Below are 13962 nucleotides of genomic sequence, written 5' to 3'. Positions count from 1 at the left end.
TGCCAATGTTGTTTGATTTTGCAGTGACTGAAGAAGGCTAAGGACATTCATCTCAAATGCTCTTCCACCTCGACGAACGAGCTTCAACTCAATAGCTTTCGAGGACGGAATCTACATCAGGAAGGGGGGCATGTTAACCCTCACGGCTCACGGACACCCTATCACCTACGACTGACGTTGTAACCTACGGCGGACCTCTCGTTCACCGCATCACTCCAGGGGGGATTTGTTACCATATACATGTGGTAGTGATGTGTGTGAACACACTAGGAACGCTGGGGCATTTTTCCCTCTTTAGGAGGTTTTTCCCCCCGTGCATTGTATATACGCCCATCACTATAGGGCTATCTATCTTTCCATTGCACACTAAGTAATACACTCTCTATTGTGTGCCTTGAGCTTCCTTCGTCTTCTCCAAGCTGCGTGTGTTTCCCTGCAACTCTAATTCCAACAGATTGTTTAAGATTTTCTAATCTTTACTCTTTTTTGACAATTGAGATCTGGTTTTGAGTGCTTAGCATGTAATTTGTCACAAATTATCTTGCAAAAAAAAAGGCAATTATGTCTAAAAGTAATGAAGCAATTCGTCTCCAAAGCCTACGTAACCAACTCAAATTCTAGTTTTAGGATCTTGTGTTGATAGACAATCAATCTTCTTATGAGAAGCTACAATTTTTTTAATCTTTCGAGAAATTTAATCTCACAACCAGGGGTATTTTGGGAATTTTGAAAAATTTGAGGGGCATTTTGGGAATTTATGACATAAATTTTAAAATTTGAGGGGAAGTTTGAGAATTTCCACACATCAGAGGGGTTTTAGTGTATTTTGGTAATTTTCCCAAGAAACAAAAAAGAGTGTTCTCTCTCTCTCTCTCTCTCTCTGTGTGTGGGCATAGCGCACAGATTTTTACGTCGTAGGAACCATCCCCAAAGATCCTCAAAAATTGCTGGTTTTAGAGAGAGAGAGAGCGAGAGAGAGAGAGAGAGACGAGAGTTGTGAAGAGTAGCGTTGGCTACGTGCAAAGGTCTATTGATGGACCGCAACAAGCAGCGGCCACATGCAGGTCTCTCTCTCTCTCTCTCTCTCTCGCTGTGATATGGGCTTTCGAGCTATTTAGCATCAGAGAAGGGTTTTTGGAAGCAAAGTATGTGCAGAGGAATACTTAGGGCGTATGCCAACTCTTCGATTTAATAAACAACTCTTGCAAGTCTGCATGCCTGAGCATGTACGTTATGAAAACATTGAATGCACGTTAGGCTCACAAGTAAACATTGAATCTACAATATAAGCTATAGTTATATCTTATCATAGGTTGGTCAAATGTTGGCATATAGCTTCTGGGCTGACTATTTCAATTTCAGCGTGGTGTTCATTGCTTAGAATTTCTTTTACTCTTTGGACAATCTACAGCAGAATCGCTTGATTTGCTGCTTGAAATTGATCTTCTTAAAGGATGAAGCAGGTAGAAAAACATCCCAAAATCTTTTACAATAAGTATCCAAAGTTTCACCCTTGACCATCCGAAGATGATTCCAGGCAGTAATCACGTCTCGTTCGTACTCTTGAGTGAGCCATGAAGAAATAAAGAGTCTCTTAATTCCTTTCTTAATTGAAGAGTGGACCACCATGTCACTGCTCCTTTCAAATAGGATGCTACCCTTCTAATCTTAGAGTGCTATGTATAGCGGCCTAAAAAAAAATTGTGTCAAACTGTTGAATAAAAGCGAGGGCATTGTGCGCATCTCGAAAACTTGAGAAGGTATCAAACTTTACTGTTTGTTCACCCTTCTTGAATTCCTTTATCTTCTTTCCCTTATCCTCGAGAAAATCATATTGGTTGGCTTTGTAAAAGTGCTTCCTCTTTGAATAAAACATATAGTCATTGGAATCCGAACTCTCAGAAGAGGATGAATCCTCATCAAAACAATCAGAAAAATGTCGGGATCTACTTTTCTTGGCCATCTTCTTGCTCTTCCCTATCTCTGGTTCTGTCGTCGTTTCTTGCCCTTTCTGTCTTCATCACTCGAATCAGAAGAGGATGAGCTGTCCGAGCTGTCAGAAGAAGATGACGAACTGAAAAATCCTTCGAAGCGTACATGCTTCTTTTGTTTTCTTGTATTCACACAAGAAGATTGACGGTCCAATTAACCAGGGTAGTCAGTTCCCTTGTTGTGTTTCTTCAGTTGCTTCTTCACCCCCAAAAGTTGGTTGACTTGTCTTTCGACAACATCGTCAAGTTCATAAACATCTATGGGACAAGAGTTTTCTTGAGGGCTGACTTTAGTGGGAAAAATATGGCTTTCTGCCATTGGGTATGCACTTCAACGATCAGATGCCGGGTCAAAAATTTGGCATACTGGGGATCCTTTGGAAACTGGAGCATTTGCTTTGCACAATCATCAATGTGCTGTTGACACTGCATCTCCATCAATTGGTACTCCGTAGGCCGTGGAGGCCCGTACTCTTGTTCCGATTGTCCATTTGAATTTTCTGTACTTCCATCCGATCCGGAGTTGTCAGGTGGGTTCGTCTGATTCTTGCGGGATTCATTGTTTGAATCCATGAGTGTCGCGGTAAGAGGATCGGATTTCCTGGTAGAAGAGAAATCGGCTGTGCTCTGATACCGTTGCTACAGACTTGGTCACCCCACCCTCCTCTCCGTACCGGGTAGCCAATAGATCTCGGATCTATCGCGATGGATCTCCTCGTTGTCAAGCTCCTAGCGCATACCGCCCACTGAACGGGCACGGGAACCCACCGCAGACAATGCCACATCGAGAGGGTGTGCACACGGCAAGGGGGAGAGACCCCTAGCAAGGGAGAGATCGCTGGAGAAAACACGAGAGAGAGAGAGAGAGAGAGAGAGAGAGAGAGAGAGAGAGAGAGAGAGAGAGAGAGAGAGAGAGAGAGAGATGGTGGTTAGAAACGCTAGAGAGAGGGCGAGGCCGCACATAGAGAAAACGCTATAGAGAGAGTGTGCTCAAATGCTGAAGCTCTGCAATGATCACAACACATGCCAAAAGTACAAGGGGAGGGATTGCATATATAGGCAAATCCCAGATTTTCCCTACCTATTGCAAAAACCTACGATCTTGATAAATGGCTATAAATATGTGAACTCACTGAAAGTGACCTGACACACATATTTAGTACCAGAATTGCAGAGCACTCGAGACTTTGACCCATAGAAACCCTAAGAACGGGGTCCCGTCTCATGCCAGCCTACCGGGTGAGCAACACCGTGGAGTGCACAGGTAAGTCGACCTCAGATACGACCTGGCACAGTGTTACGAGCATATCTAACCCTATGTGTACGTGGACAAGCTACTTCATGACATGGGTTCAGTTCAGTCAATCTAGAATAGGAAGTGATTTGACACTTTTGTGAGTTTGTTCGCAGACCGTGCATGTCCAGACACTTAGATTAGATGCATATCCTTTGGTTGCACACAACATGATCATCAGATTTCAGTCAAAACCCATTAGGAGCATTTCTACAGTGCATAGACCTATTTTCCCTATTTTTGACATTTATCACTTATTATTTTTAAGTGACTTTTGCTGGGAACTGGGTAGGGCAATTTGACTAGCCAAGTATATAAGCAAACCTAGTGCTAGCACTTTCTTGCAGAAGAGGCAGTGAAACTGGCCCATAGGGCGGTAGACATTAGCTTTCACCCGATTCTTTAACACTTGACTTTACGACACAAAGCAATGACTTAAAAGGAACCTATAACTGAGACTGGAATTACACTTCAAAACAAAAGCACGGCCAGGAAGCTAGAATGCTCCCAAGCAGACTGCGACACCTGTAGGCCCGAGAGGTTGGCGTCTCTTTCGGTATTTCTTTATTCTTTAACAGAGGGAATAAAACCTGTGATTTCCTATAAGCCGCCCCGCACAATCTAGGCTGAATTTCATCTGTTCTGGCCCGATTTTGGCAGCGTAACTGTACTAGGTCACTTCACAGTCAGTATCCCCACGCAATTTGCAAAACCTAGCGAGAATCTGCAGCACGTTGAATTCTCTGTTTTCTGCCCCGAAAATGCGCCAAATCACCTCTATAGTGGTCCCTTCGCGTCCCCGAACCTCCTGGGGGTATTATAGACCGTTTAGGGCCAAAACCCTAAACCTGCAAAAATACACAGCAGGCTGTAATTCCCTGTTTCAAGCTCCGTTTCGCATGCTGGTCGCATCCGTAGCAAGTCCTCGAGCTCCCGCACCTATAGGGCTACTTGCCCTTTGAATCGGACGAGATTTCGCACGTGAAACCTCTCCGAATTCACCTGTACCTGCGGGGGATTAGCCACTAGCTAATCCAGTACTTGTGCAAGAGGCTCTTGCCTCGGCAATCGCGCATTAACCCACACAACTGTACATTGGTCAAATGAGAAGCCCACTTGAGGGGCATAACATAACTGCTCGTAGGGGAGAGAGAGAGCAGTGCGTAGCGTGCAGGGCATCACTCCTGGCACCGCACTGTACATAAGAGGGAAAGGAAGCACTCCATAGCTCTTAACCTGTGAGAGAGACTTCAAAAATGAGCCTCCCAGCTATAAATTCAGCGCTACCTTCTCTTGCATGAGGAAAGTGCACAGAAATGTGCCACTTGGCACAAATACACGTATTTTCCCGTTTCGGGGTTGCCGCCTAAAAATGTCCCGACCGGTTGTCCAGTTGACTTCGTGGCAGAGTAATAAAATGTTCCCCTTGACATTCCAGAGCTAATGACGCAAATACTTTTTCTGGTCCAAAAATAGCAGTTTCCTAAATTTTAGGAGATGCTTCCATGGCACTCACATGGGTCGTCTGACCATCAATCACCACTGGAACCACATAAAAAAAATGCAATGTCGGCAAGCTATCAGGTGATTTACACTCGTAGCCCCACCGTGGCTAACCTTAGTCCATTTGCCCAACTTCAATGCTCACTGGCCGTCCGGCCTAGACTCTCACTGTCCGCCTCACACCGTGCACCTCGGGCATTGGCATTTCCAGAGGGGTGCTTTAAAACAAGTCAAATAAAATTCCCCCAAAAAGAAATCAACAAGTAAAGTTGCCACAGACTCGTGATAGGCAGCAGGGACCGGACATCCACAATGCACCTTCTCAAGCAAGACCCCCCAAACTGAAGACCTAGTGTTTTTGCATGATGCAAGCCTAGCGTTTTCACACAAAACCAGCCCTGGCGTTTTTGCATGGCAGATTAGCCTCGGCGACAACAAGACACAGCAGATCAGTCCTGGCGTTAGCAGATTTCCACCGCAAGACAACATTCAGCCCTAGCATTTTTGCATCAGCATAGCCATTCAGCGTTTTGCAGATTCACCGCGACGGAACACCAAGAAGCACCAGTGTTTTCAGTTTTCAGCACTTAGACATAGCAGAACAAGTCCCGAATGTCGCAGATCTCACCTTCCCGTAGCAGATCCTCGTCGCACGGTTAGATCCAGCGAAGTTTGCAGTTTTCAGCCCGGAAAACGCAGATTTCAGCATCTGCGTTTTCAGCGCGTCGTCGTTGCATTGTCATCATCGCTGTTGTCATTGACATAGAGTCAGAATTCAACAGATAAAGATTTGTAGATTTCAGCCCATAGCGTTTTCAGTTTTTAGCCCGTCTCATCGTCGTCGACATCGCGAAAGTCCAAAGCATTGTAGAGATTTGTGTAATCAATAGTAGATCGCTCTCGCCATAGAGAGTGGGGCCTGCGGAGGAGGGTTTTGACAACATTCTGGTGTCGTATTCTTTTCTCTCTATCTCTAAGTCTCAGCACCTTCATTCACAGTGTTCATGACTTTGTTTGTGTCCATTGCACTCTTTCACTAAAGGAACGGAAGGCTCTCCCTTTCGTAAGTAAAAGGAACCCTTGAGCACAGTTCGGAGCACTCATCTTGAGCAAAGTTGAACATTGACTTCCACTGCACCTTACATTGGTATCAGAGCTTTGACAGTGTTCTGTATCACTCAAGGACAGAACCATAAGAACCACATATATATATATATTTTTGCTTGTTGCGGTCGCACGTAACCCAAGTCCTCTTGGGCGTGTCGATTCCTAATCGTGTTTTTGAAGAGTGACAGGAAACCCAAGAAAGAAGGGCTTGTCCAACCTCCCCTTGTGCCTCTTTTCACTCATTGGGAGGGGAGCGTGCACTTAGCAGCCGGCCAATCGACATGAGGTGGAAAAAAACAACCTTGGTGTGAGCGCAAGGCCGCCAAGGGGTGCACCCGCGGGAAAGAGAAGAGCTCGGGTGAAGAGAAGATCCTTCTCTAACACAGATTGCAAGCTACAAAAGAACCTCAAGAACCTCAAGAACTCAAGAACCTCAAGAACCCAAGAACCAAGACCCACAAGAACCCAATTTCCTCGTGAACTTAAGAACCAAAGATCTCAGTGTATGGTCATCACTTGAAGCGGAATGGATACTTTGCATGAAGGTGGTGGGCATGAAGAAGGTGAAGAAGAATTTTCCCCACTAGGAGGTTTTTCTGATCCTTCCCCTTCCCCATCTACGCCACGGTTTGCACCAAATCCTATGGAGGTTTCGGTCAAGTCGATGATGGATATGATGGCACAACAACAAGAAGCGACTCGCGTTGCGATGGCACAATTAGAAAGAAAAGCAGAACGATAGGAAGCCATGGAGCGTGAACACCAAAACAAACAAGAAACCTTGGCTCGCAAAGCACGCTTGGCGGCCGAAGAAAGAAAAGAAAGAAAAGCACAAAGAAAGGAGGCAGCCGAAGAAAGACGAGCGGCCTTGGAGGCAGATCGTGATGAGTGACCTACGCATGCAAGAGTTGGTCCGACAGGCTCTCACCTCGAGACCCTCGCTGGACAAAGATGTTGGTGGTTCATCAAGTGGCTCACGCCGAGATTCGGACTCCAATAACCCCGTCACAAAGAAGATCACGTTTAGTAAGTATGATGGTAAGATGGATGCTAGTGTTATTCATTCTTGGTTGCATCAATTTAATGCTTATTTTGCGACAACTAAGAAGATAGAGAATAGCAAGGTTTTGACGGCAGCTATGTACCTTGCCGGTGATGCCATTGATTGATACCACGCATGGCAAGAGGCACAGCTGACCGCGCACCTAGAGGAAGCCGAGGATGGCGAGCCCCTTTCCTTCAATTGGGCCGACTTCCAAGACAAGTTCAAGGCGCGGTTTATGGCACCACAGTACCTAGCGAGATTGAAAGAGGATTGGCGCAATCTTAAGCAGAATGGTATGCCAGTCATGTCTATTTCTAACTGTGTTTTGCAGCTCGGCACCCAGGTCCCAATTACGCAAATTGGATGATGAGCGCAAAGAGGCTTTCCTTTTTGGGTTGGACGAATACATCAAGTTTAATGTAGAAGTCTTCGACCCCGCGGATCTCAACAAGGCGGTAGTAATTGCTCTCTCCTAAGTGATGAAGCATAACAAGGGCAAGCCAAAGGAAAACAAGACTTCAACAAGTACCTCTCAGACTTCTCAAAATCCTCAAAACGGTAAGAACGGTAAGAATGGTAAGAACGTTAACTCTTCTAACCAATCTTCCAATAATTTCTCAGAAAAGAACTCTCCAAATGAACCTAAGGGTAAGGCTAACACAATTGCTAAACCTAAGCTCACTCCAGATGAAAAGGTAGAACAACGAATTTTAGGAGGATAGATCACGTTGGAAGAGAAAAGCACTTATACTAAGGAAGGTCGTTGTTTTCATTGTCACATTAAGGGTCACATAAAAAGAACATATCCTAAGCTTGAATCGAATGAATCTAAAGAACCCACAGAACCCACAGAACCCACTTCCTCTGTCAATGCAATAAATGAGAACACGAGTGTGACCCAAATCTCTCATGATCCTCCCATTGATGAGTCTCTCATTAAGTGTTATGGTCATGTGAAGGGTCAGTGTTTTGTCATATTGTATGAACTAAGCAATATGCATGATTTGGTTAGTGACTCTCTTGTTGAAAGAGCCCGCTTAAAAGTTCGCAAGACATCTCCTTTCGAGGTGTCTGGCTTCTCTCCCGGTATGGACTCTCTCATCGCGGAAGAGTGCCTTGATGTTTTGTTCACTGTTCAATAAGTGTCCTTCTGCATAACAGACTTGGACACTCCAAGTCGAGAATCTACCGCGACACCACAAAAGATCACTTCAAAACAGTTCACAGTTCACAATTGATTCTATATTGGCCCGGCGGAGTTCCGTGCCTAGAGATATTGGCCCCAAAGACTGGCGCCCCTTTCGGTATTTCTTTTTGTATTAATCTGTGTTCAAAGTACAAGAGTGCAGGTAGGCGCTCACACTCGGACTCTGCGTCCAAATGCCCTGAGTTATGAGGCCCTGCCCGCGTATTTAAAGTTTACAAAGGGATACTAAAAAGCAGAGCCCAAAAGCTGAAAATCAAAAGCCTTTAGAAATAAAGCAAGGCTTCCTCTCTCAAGGCTTGTAAAAATAAAGCACTTAATTTTTAAAAGATTCTCTCTCTCTCACAAGCTCTCTCTTGAGCCAAAAGCAATAAAGCAAAGAGCTCTCTCTCTCTCTCTCTCTCTCTCTCTCTCTCTCTCTCTCTCTCTCTCTCTCTCTCCCATGCTACATTGCGTAGAAAGCAATGCCCAAAAGCTGCGCTACTTTTTCCTGTTGCCGCAAAACGCGGAAGTCCATATAGCTGCCACGTGTCAGCCCGGGAGTTACGCCACAAAATACGGAAGCTGCCACGTCAGCTTTTCAGCCTGTCTGCATTTCCCCGGCTTGTGCAAGGTGTGTGTGTACACATGGGCAGCCACGTCATCACATTTTGTGACATACCCCCCTCTTGAAAGCATTGTAATCGCCCTTGATTACGCCTACAAAACAGACAGAAGCCATAAACTGCCTTAGCAGACATTGACTGTTAGTACCGACGCACTAGGAACACACATCTAGCACATGTACCAATCGACAGTCACATCACACGACATCACAGGACATCACTTGTCACGTGACACATCCAACCCTATGTGTCCGTGGACAAGCTACAGCATGATCAGGGTTCAGTCAGTCCAGTCAGTCTAGATTAGCAGTGATCTGGCACTTTTGTGAGTCTATTCGTAGGCCGTGCATGCCCAGTCACTTAACATAGATGCATATCCTCTTAACATAGATGCATATCCTCTGGTTGCACATAGCATGATCATCAGTATTCCCTTCAGAATCCATTAGATTCAGTTAGGGGAATTTTCCAGTGCATTTAGTCTATTTTCCCTATTTTTGGTATTTTCACTAATTTTGCTAGGGTATAAGTTAATATATAAACAAACCCAAGTTAGCACTTTCTGGCAGAAGAGGCAGCAGGAGCTCCCGCTCCACAGGCAACTTCTCAGCAGGAACCCCTCAGCACCCCTAGCGTTTTTTGTCTTGATAGTTTCCGCTACGGCAGCAGTACCTAGATCCATGGCGTTTCCATCCTATGCACCATCTCCCTCAGCATTCCAGCGTTTGCAAATTCCCATGATCGCCATCAAGTCCTAGTCTGGCTAGCGTTTCCATTTCAGCCCACCAGCGTTTTTGGACTTCATCAAGCTAGCGTTTTTGCCAAGGACACAGGCAGCCCAGCGTTAGTGCTTTTCAGCCCTAGCCGCTTCAGAAAGGCAGCGTTTTCAGCAGATGGAATAGTAGCAGATACATCCCCATTGGTTGCAGAGGTTCCCCCATTTTCAGCCCATAAAAACGCAGCCAAGACAGTCATTTTCAGCCACCGAAACAGTCCCGAAATTCAGCAGATAGAAGACCACAGAGTTTAGCCCTAAAGTCGTCGTCGTCATCGGCATAGTCCCAGATTGCATCAGTCCATTGCATTCTCATTGTACCACTTTGTGCAATCATAAGTAGACCACTCTCGCCGACGAGAATGGGGCCTTCGGAGGAGGGTTTTACAACGTCTCTGGTGTCGTATCTCTCTTCTCTCTCTATCTCTCAGTCTCATACACTTGCACGCATAGTGTCCATTCACTTTGTTGTGATCATAGCACTTTCCACTAAGAACGGAAGGCTCTCCCTTCCATAAGTAAAAGGAACCTTGAGCACAGTTCGGAGCACTTATCCTGAGCAAAGCGCAAACAATCATTCCGTTGCACCTAACATTGGTATCAGAGCTTTGGCAGTGTTCTGTATCACTCAAAAAAAGAACCACAAGAACCACAAGAATTTTTTTCGCTTGTTGAGGTCGCACGAACCCAAGTTCGCTTGGGCCTGTCGATTCCTAATCGTGTTTTGTTGAAGAGTGACAGGAATTCCAAGAAAGAAGGGCTTGTCTAGCCTCCCCTTGTGTCTCTTTTCACTCATTGAGAGCGGACCGTGCACTTAGCGGCCGGCCAATCGACGTGAGGTGGGAAAAGCAACCTTGGTGTGAGCGCAAGGCCGCCAAGGGGTGCGCCCGCAGAAAGGAGTAGAACTCGGGTGAAGAGGAGATCCTTCTCCAACGCGATTTGCAAGCGAAACCTCAAGAACCTCAAGAACCCAAGACCCTCAAGAATCAAGAACCTCAAGATCCTCAAGAACCCAAGTTCCTCGCGAACTTAAGAACCCAAGATCATAGTGCATGGTCGTCACCGGAAGCGGAATGGATACTTCGCGTACAGGTGATGAGCATGAGAGAGGCGACGAAGACTCTTCCCCACCAGGAGATGATTTCTTCAACCCTCCCCCTTCGCCATCTACGCCACCAAGTGCACCAAACCTTATGGAGGCAATGGTCAAGCAGATGATGGCCATGATGGATAGACAAGAAGCAAATCGCCTTGCTCAGGACCGTGAGTGCGACGAAAGAAACGCCAAACTTGCTGCAAAACAAGAAGACAATCGCCTTGCTTTAGAACGAGAGCGCAACGAACGCAAAGAACAGAAACAACTAAGAAAGGCGGACGAGGCGGCAAGAAACGCGGCTTTGGAGGCCGATCGTAGAAGCTCAACGAGAGCTACGCACTCAAGAATTGCTTCGACAAGCGCTAGCCCCAAAGACCGAACCACCCAAAGATCGTGGGAGTTCCTCCAGTGGTGCAAGCCACGACGCGGATTCCAACCACCAAGTCACAGAGAAGTTGACTTTCAGTAAGTATGACGGTAAGATGGATGCTACGGTTATTCATTCTTGGTTCCATCAATTTAATGCTTATTTTGCCACAACTAAGAAAACAGGAAATAGCAAAGTTTTGACGGCCTTGCCGGTGATACCATTAATTGGTACCACGCATGGCAAGAGGCACAGCTAGCCGCGCACCTAGAGGCAGCCGACGATTTCACGCCTCTTTCCTTCAATTGGGCTGATTTCCAAGACAAGCTCAAGGTGTCACAAACGGGAGCGCATAACAACATAAAATATACTCAAATAAATAGAATTTATCTCTTAATATTGAAGCCAAAGGATATATATATATATATATATATACATATATATATATATATATATATATATATATATATATATATATATATATATATATATATATATATATATATATATATAGAGAGAGAGAGAGAGAGAGAGAGAGAGAGAGAGAGAAGATCGACACAGTACTGGGGACCAGAAGATGGGCTGGTCCCTCCCCTTAAAGAGAATTCTTTATCAGGGAGAATCTTTTTACAAGCACAAGAACCGGAGAAAACCCCTCTGTTCTAAATCTCTGACTCGATGGTCGTTCCTTCCCTTAAGGGAAATCCGAGAGACAAGCTCTCAATCCTTTTTCCGTCTGTACTCGGAGTTGAGACTCCGTAGACAATTTCCGAATTCTGTTTTCGGAATTCCCAAGCGTAGGCCGAAGCCTTCTCGCTTTTCCTTCGCGATGAAGTACACGCAAACACACGACAACAATTCGCATGGCGAAACTACAATAGATACCTGTCGCTCTTGCGTGGGAAAAGCGACTTCCGTGCTTCTTAGTCTCGCGATCTCTTGCGTCTTCTGGCGGCAGAGTCTTCTCTTGTTGGTGCTGGCAACCTCCTTTCAGTGAGGGCATGTGGTGCTTTTATAGCTCCTTGGCCACGACACAAATAGTTGCTCGCGTAGAGATCGTGACCGTTTTTTTTTTCCAAATTTGTTTTTTTCCGTTTTTTTTTTCTATTCTACCGGAAAATTGGGAGAGAGAATTCGCTAGCTGGTTTTGTTGCTTTATTTTCTAAGTGGCTGCCCACTTATTAAGTGGACGGCCGACATATTTTAAAATTGGTACGAACCTGCCTAAGGAGAACAAGACTTCCACAAGTACCTCGCAGACTTCTCAGAACCCTCCGAACGGTAGGAACGGTAAGAATGGTAAGAATGATAACTCTTCTAACCAATCTTCCAACAGTCTCTCATCAAAGAATTCTTCCAATGAATCTAAGGGTAAGGCTAACACAATTGCTAAACCTAAGCTTACTCCAAATGAAAAGGTAGCACAAGGAATTGTAGGAGGATACATCACGTCGGAAGAACAAAGCACTTATTCTAAGGAAGGTCGTTGTTCATTGTCACATTAAGGGTCACATAAACAGAACATGTCCTAAGCTTGAATCGAATGAATCTAAAGAACCCATAGCACCCACTTCCTCTGTCAATGGAATGAATGATAACACGAGTGTGCTCCAAGTTTCTCAGGACCCTCCCATTGATGAATCTCTCATTAAATGTTATGGTTGTACGTCGGGACACCGTTTTGTCATATTGTTTGACCCAGGTAGTATGCATAATGTGATTAGTTTCTCTCTTGTTGAAAGAGCCCGCCTCGAAGTTAGTCCGAGATCTCCTATCGAGGTCTCTGGCTTTCGTCCCGGTATGGACGCTCTCATCACGGAGGAGTGCCTTGATGTGTTGTTTGCAATTCAACAGACTGCCTTCACTAGAAGATTTGTTGTTTCTCCTCTCTCAAGATGTGATATGATTTTGGGCATTCGATGGTTTCGTGAGACTAACGCTCTCATTGATTTTGAGGCTAACACTTTAACTCTCAATGTCAAAAGTGATTTTCCTACTGTCATTCATGGAGAGGACATTGCTCATTCTCCATCTCTCATTGCTAATGTGCAGGACAAGATTGAAAGGATTCAGGAGAAGGAGACTCTCTCAGTCTCTTCTTCTCCAAAGCATAATACACATGATTTACATGATTATGAGAAGCATGATGGTTTGAAGGATAATGATTTGAAGGATAATGATTTGCATGATGATTTGCATGACAATGACAAGCATGATGATTTGCATGATCAAGATGTGATTTCTCACAAGCATGATGAGTTGCATGAAGAAGATGTGATTGTTCACAAGGATGTGTTAGTTGATGTTTTTTCTAGCGAAGCTAACCTCATTGTAGATTCGATCAATCACCAAGAATCGATCTTGGCTTTCGAGTCGAGGTCCACAGATCCCGAAGAAGCGATCTTGGCTCTCGAGCCTTGGTCCAAAGAACCCTCACAGGAAGTATTGTGTGTTCGCATGATTGATACACACGCATTGTTCGAGTGTTTCATTCGTAATTTTTTCTTGTATTTTAGTCAGCATCGTTATGTGATTCCTTTTCCTAAGCATGACATATTGTATGTTGAGCATGTTTCTCTCATGGATGAGCACGAATGTATGCGGCGTTTTCATGAAAAGTTGAAAAGTCTGTATGTCAGGAAGTCACATTCTATGTCTCTTCCTTGGTATGACACAGTTTCCAAACGAGCACATGAAAATATGAGCACCAAGCATGGGCATTTCCGTTGTGAATTGCCAAAGTTGATTGCTCTAGATCATAAGAGAAAGATTCGATCTCATTGTTTTCGTGTGTGTGGTGAACGGTTTGGCACTCCGTCTGTTGGTTCATCTACATTGCATTCACAGTCTTTAGGGAAGACACGATTTTTTCCACTCACTTTACATGGAATAGGTATGTTCATGGTTTTGTGTTGGAAATGGTTTCAGGAATTTTCAGCCATGGAGATTCTTAAAGAAGAAGGAAGCATGACTCT

At 44.9% G+C, this 13962-nt stretch overlaps 1 protein-coding gene across 2 annotated transcripts in view; it reads left to right on the top strand.

Annotated features, from left to right (window-relative positions):
* The first annotated feature begins 891 nt into the window (after nt 1-891).
* The window catches only part of REV7 (DNA-binding HORMA family protein), a 50442-nt gene continuing 37371 nt past the window's right edge, over nt 892-13962 (top strand). Inside the window, exon 1 of one of the 2 annotated variants that reach the window (XM_086505625.1) lies at nt 892-1064. In XM_086505625.1, coding sequence (XP_086361751.1) covers nt 1034-1064 — 31 coding nt within the window. In that variant the 5' untranslated portion in view covers nt 892-1033. The remainder of the gene's footprint in view (nt 1065-13962) is intronic. The other variant, XM_086505626.1, reaches the window with a different exon arrangement.

This window comes from Adiantum capillus-veneris, chromosome 29 (assembly GCF_014529385.1).
Source record: "Adiantum capillus-veneris isolate H3 chromosome 29, ASM1452938v2, whole genome shotgun sequence".
NCBI classification, from domain to species: Eukaryota; Viridiplantae; Streptophyta; class Polypodiopsida; order Polypodiales; family Pteridaceae; genus Adiantum; species Adiantum capillus-veneris.
Note: the sequence above shows the minus strand (reverse complement) of the source record. Positions and strands in the feature narration are given on the sequence as shown.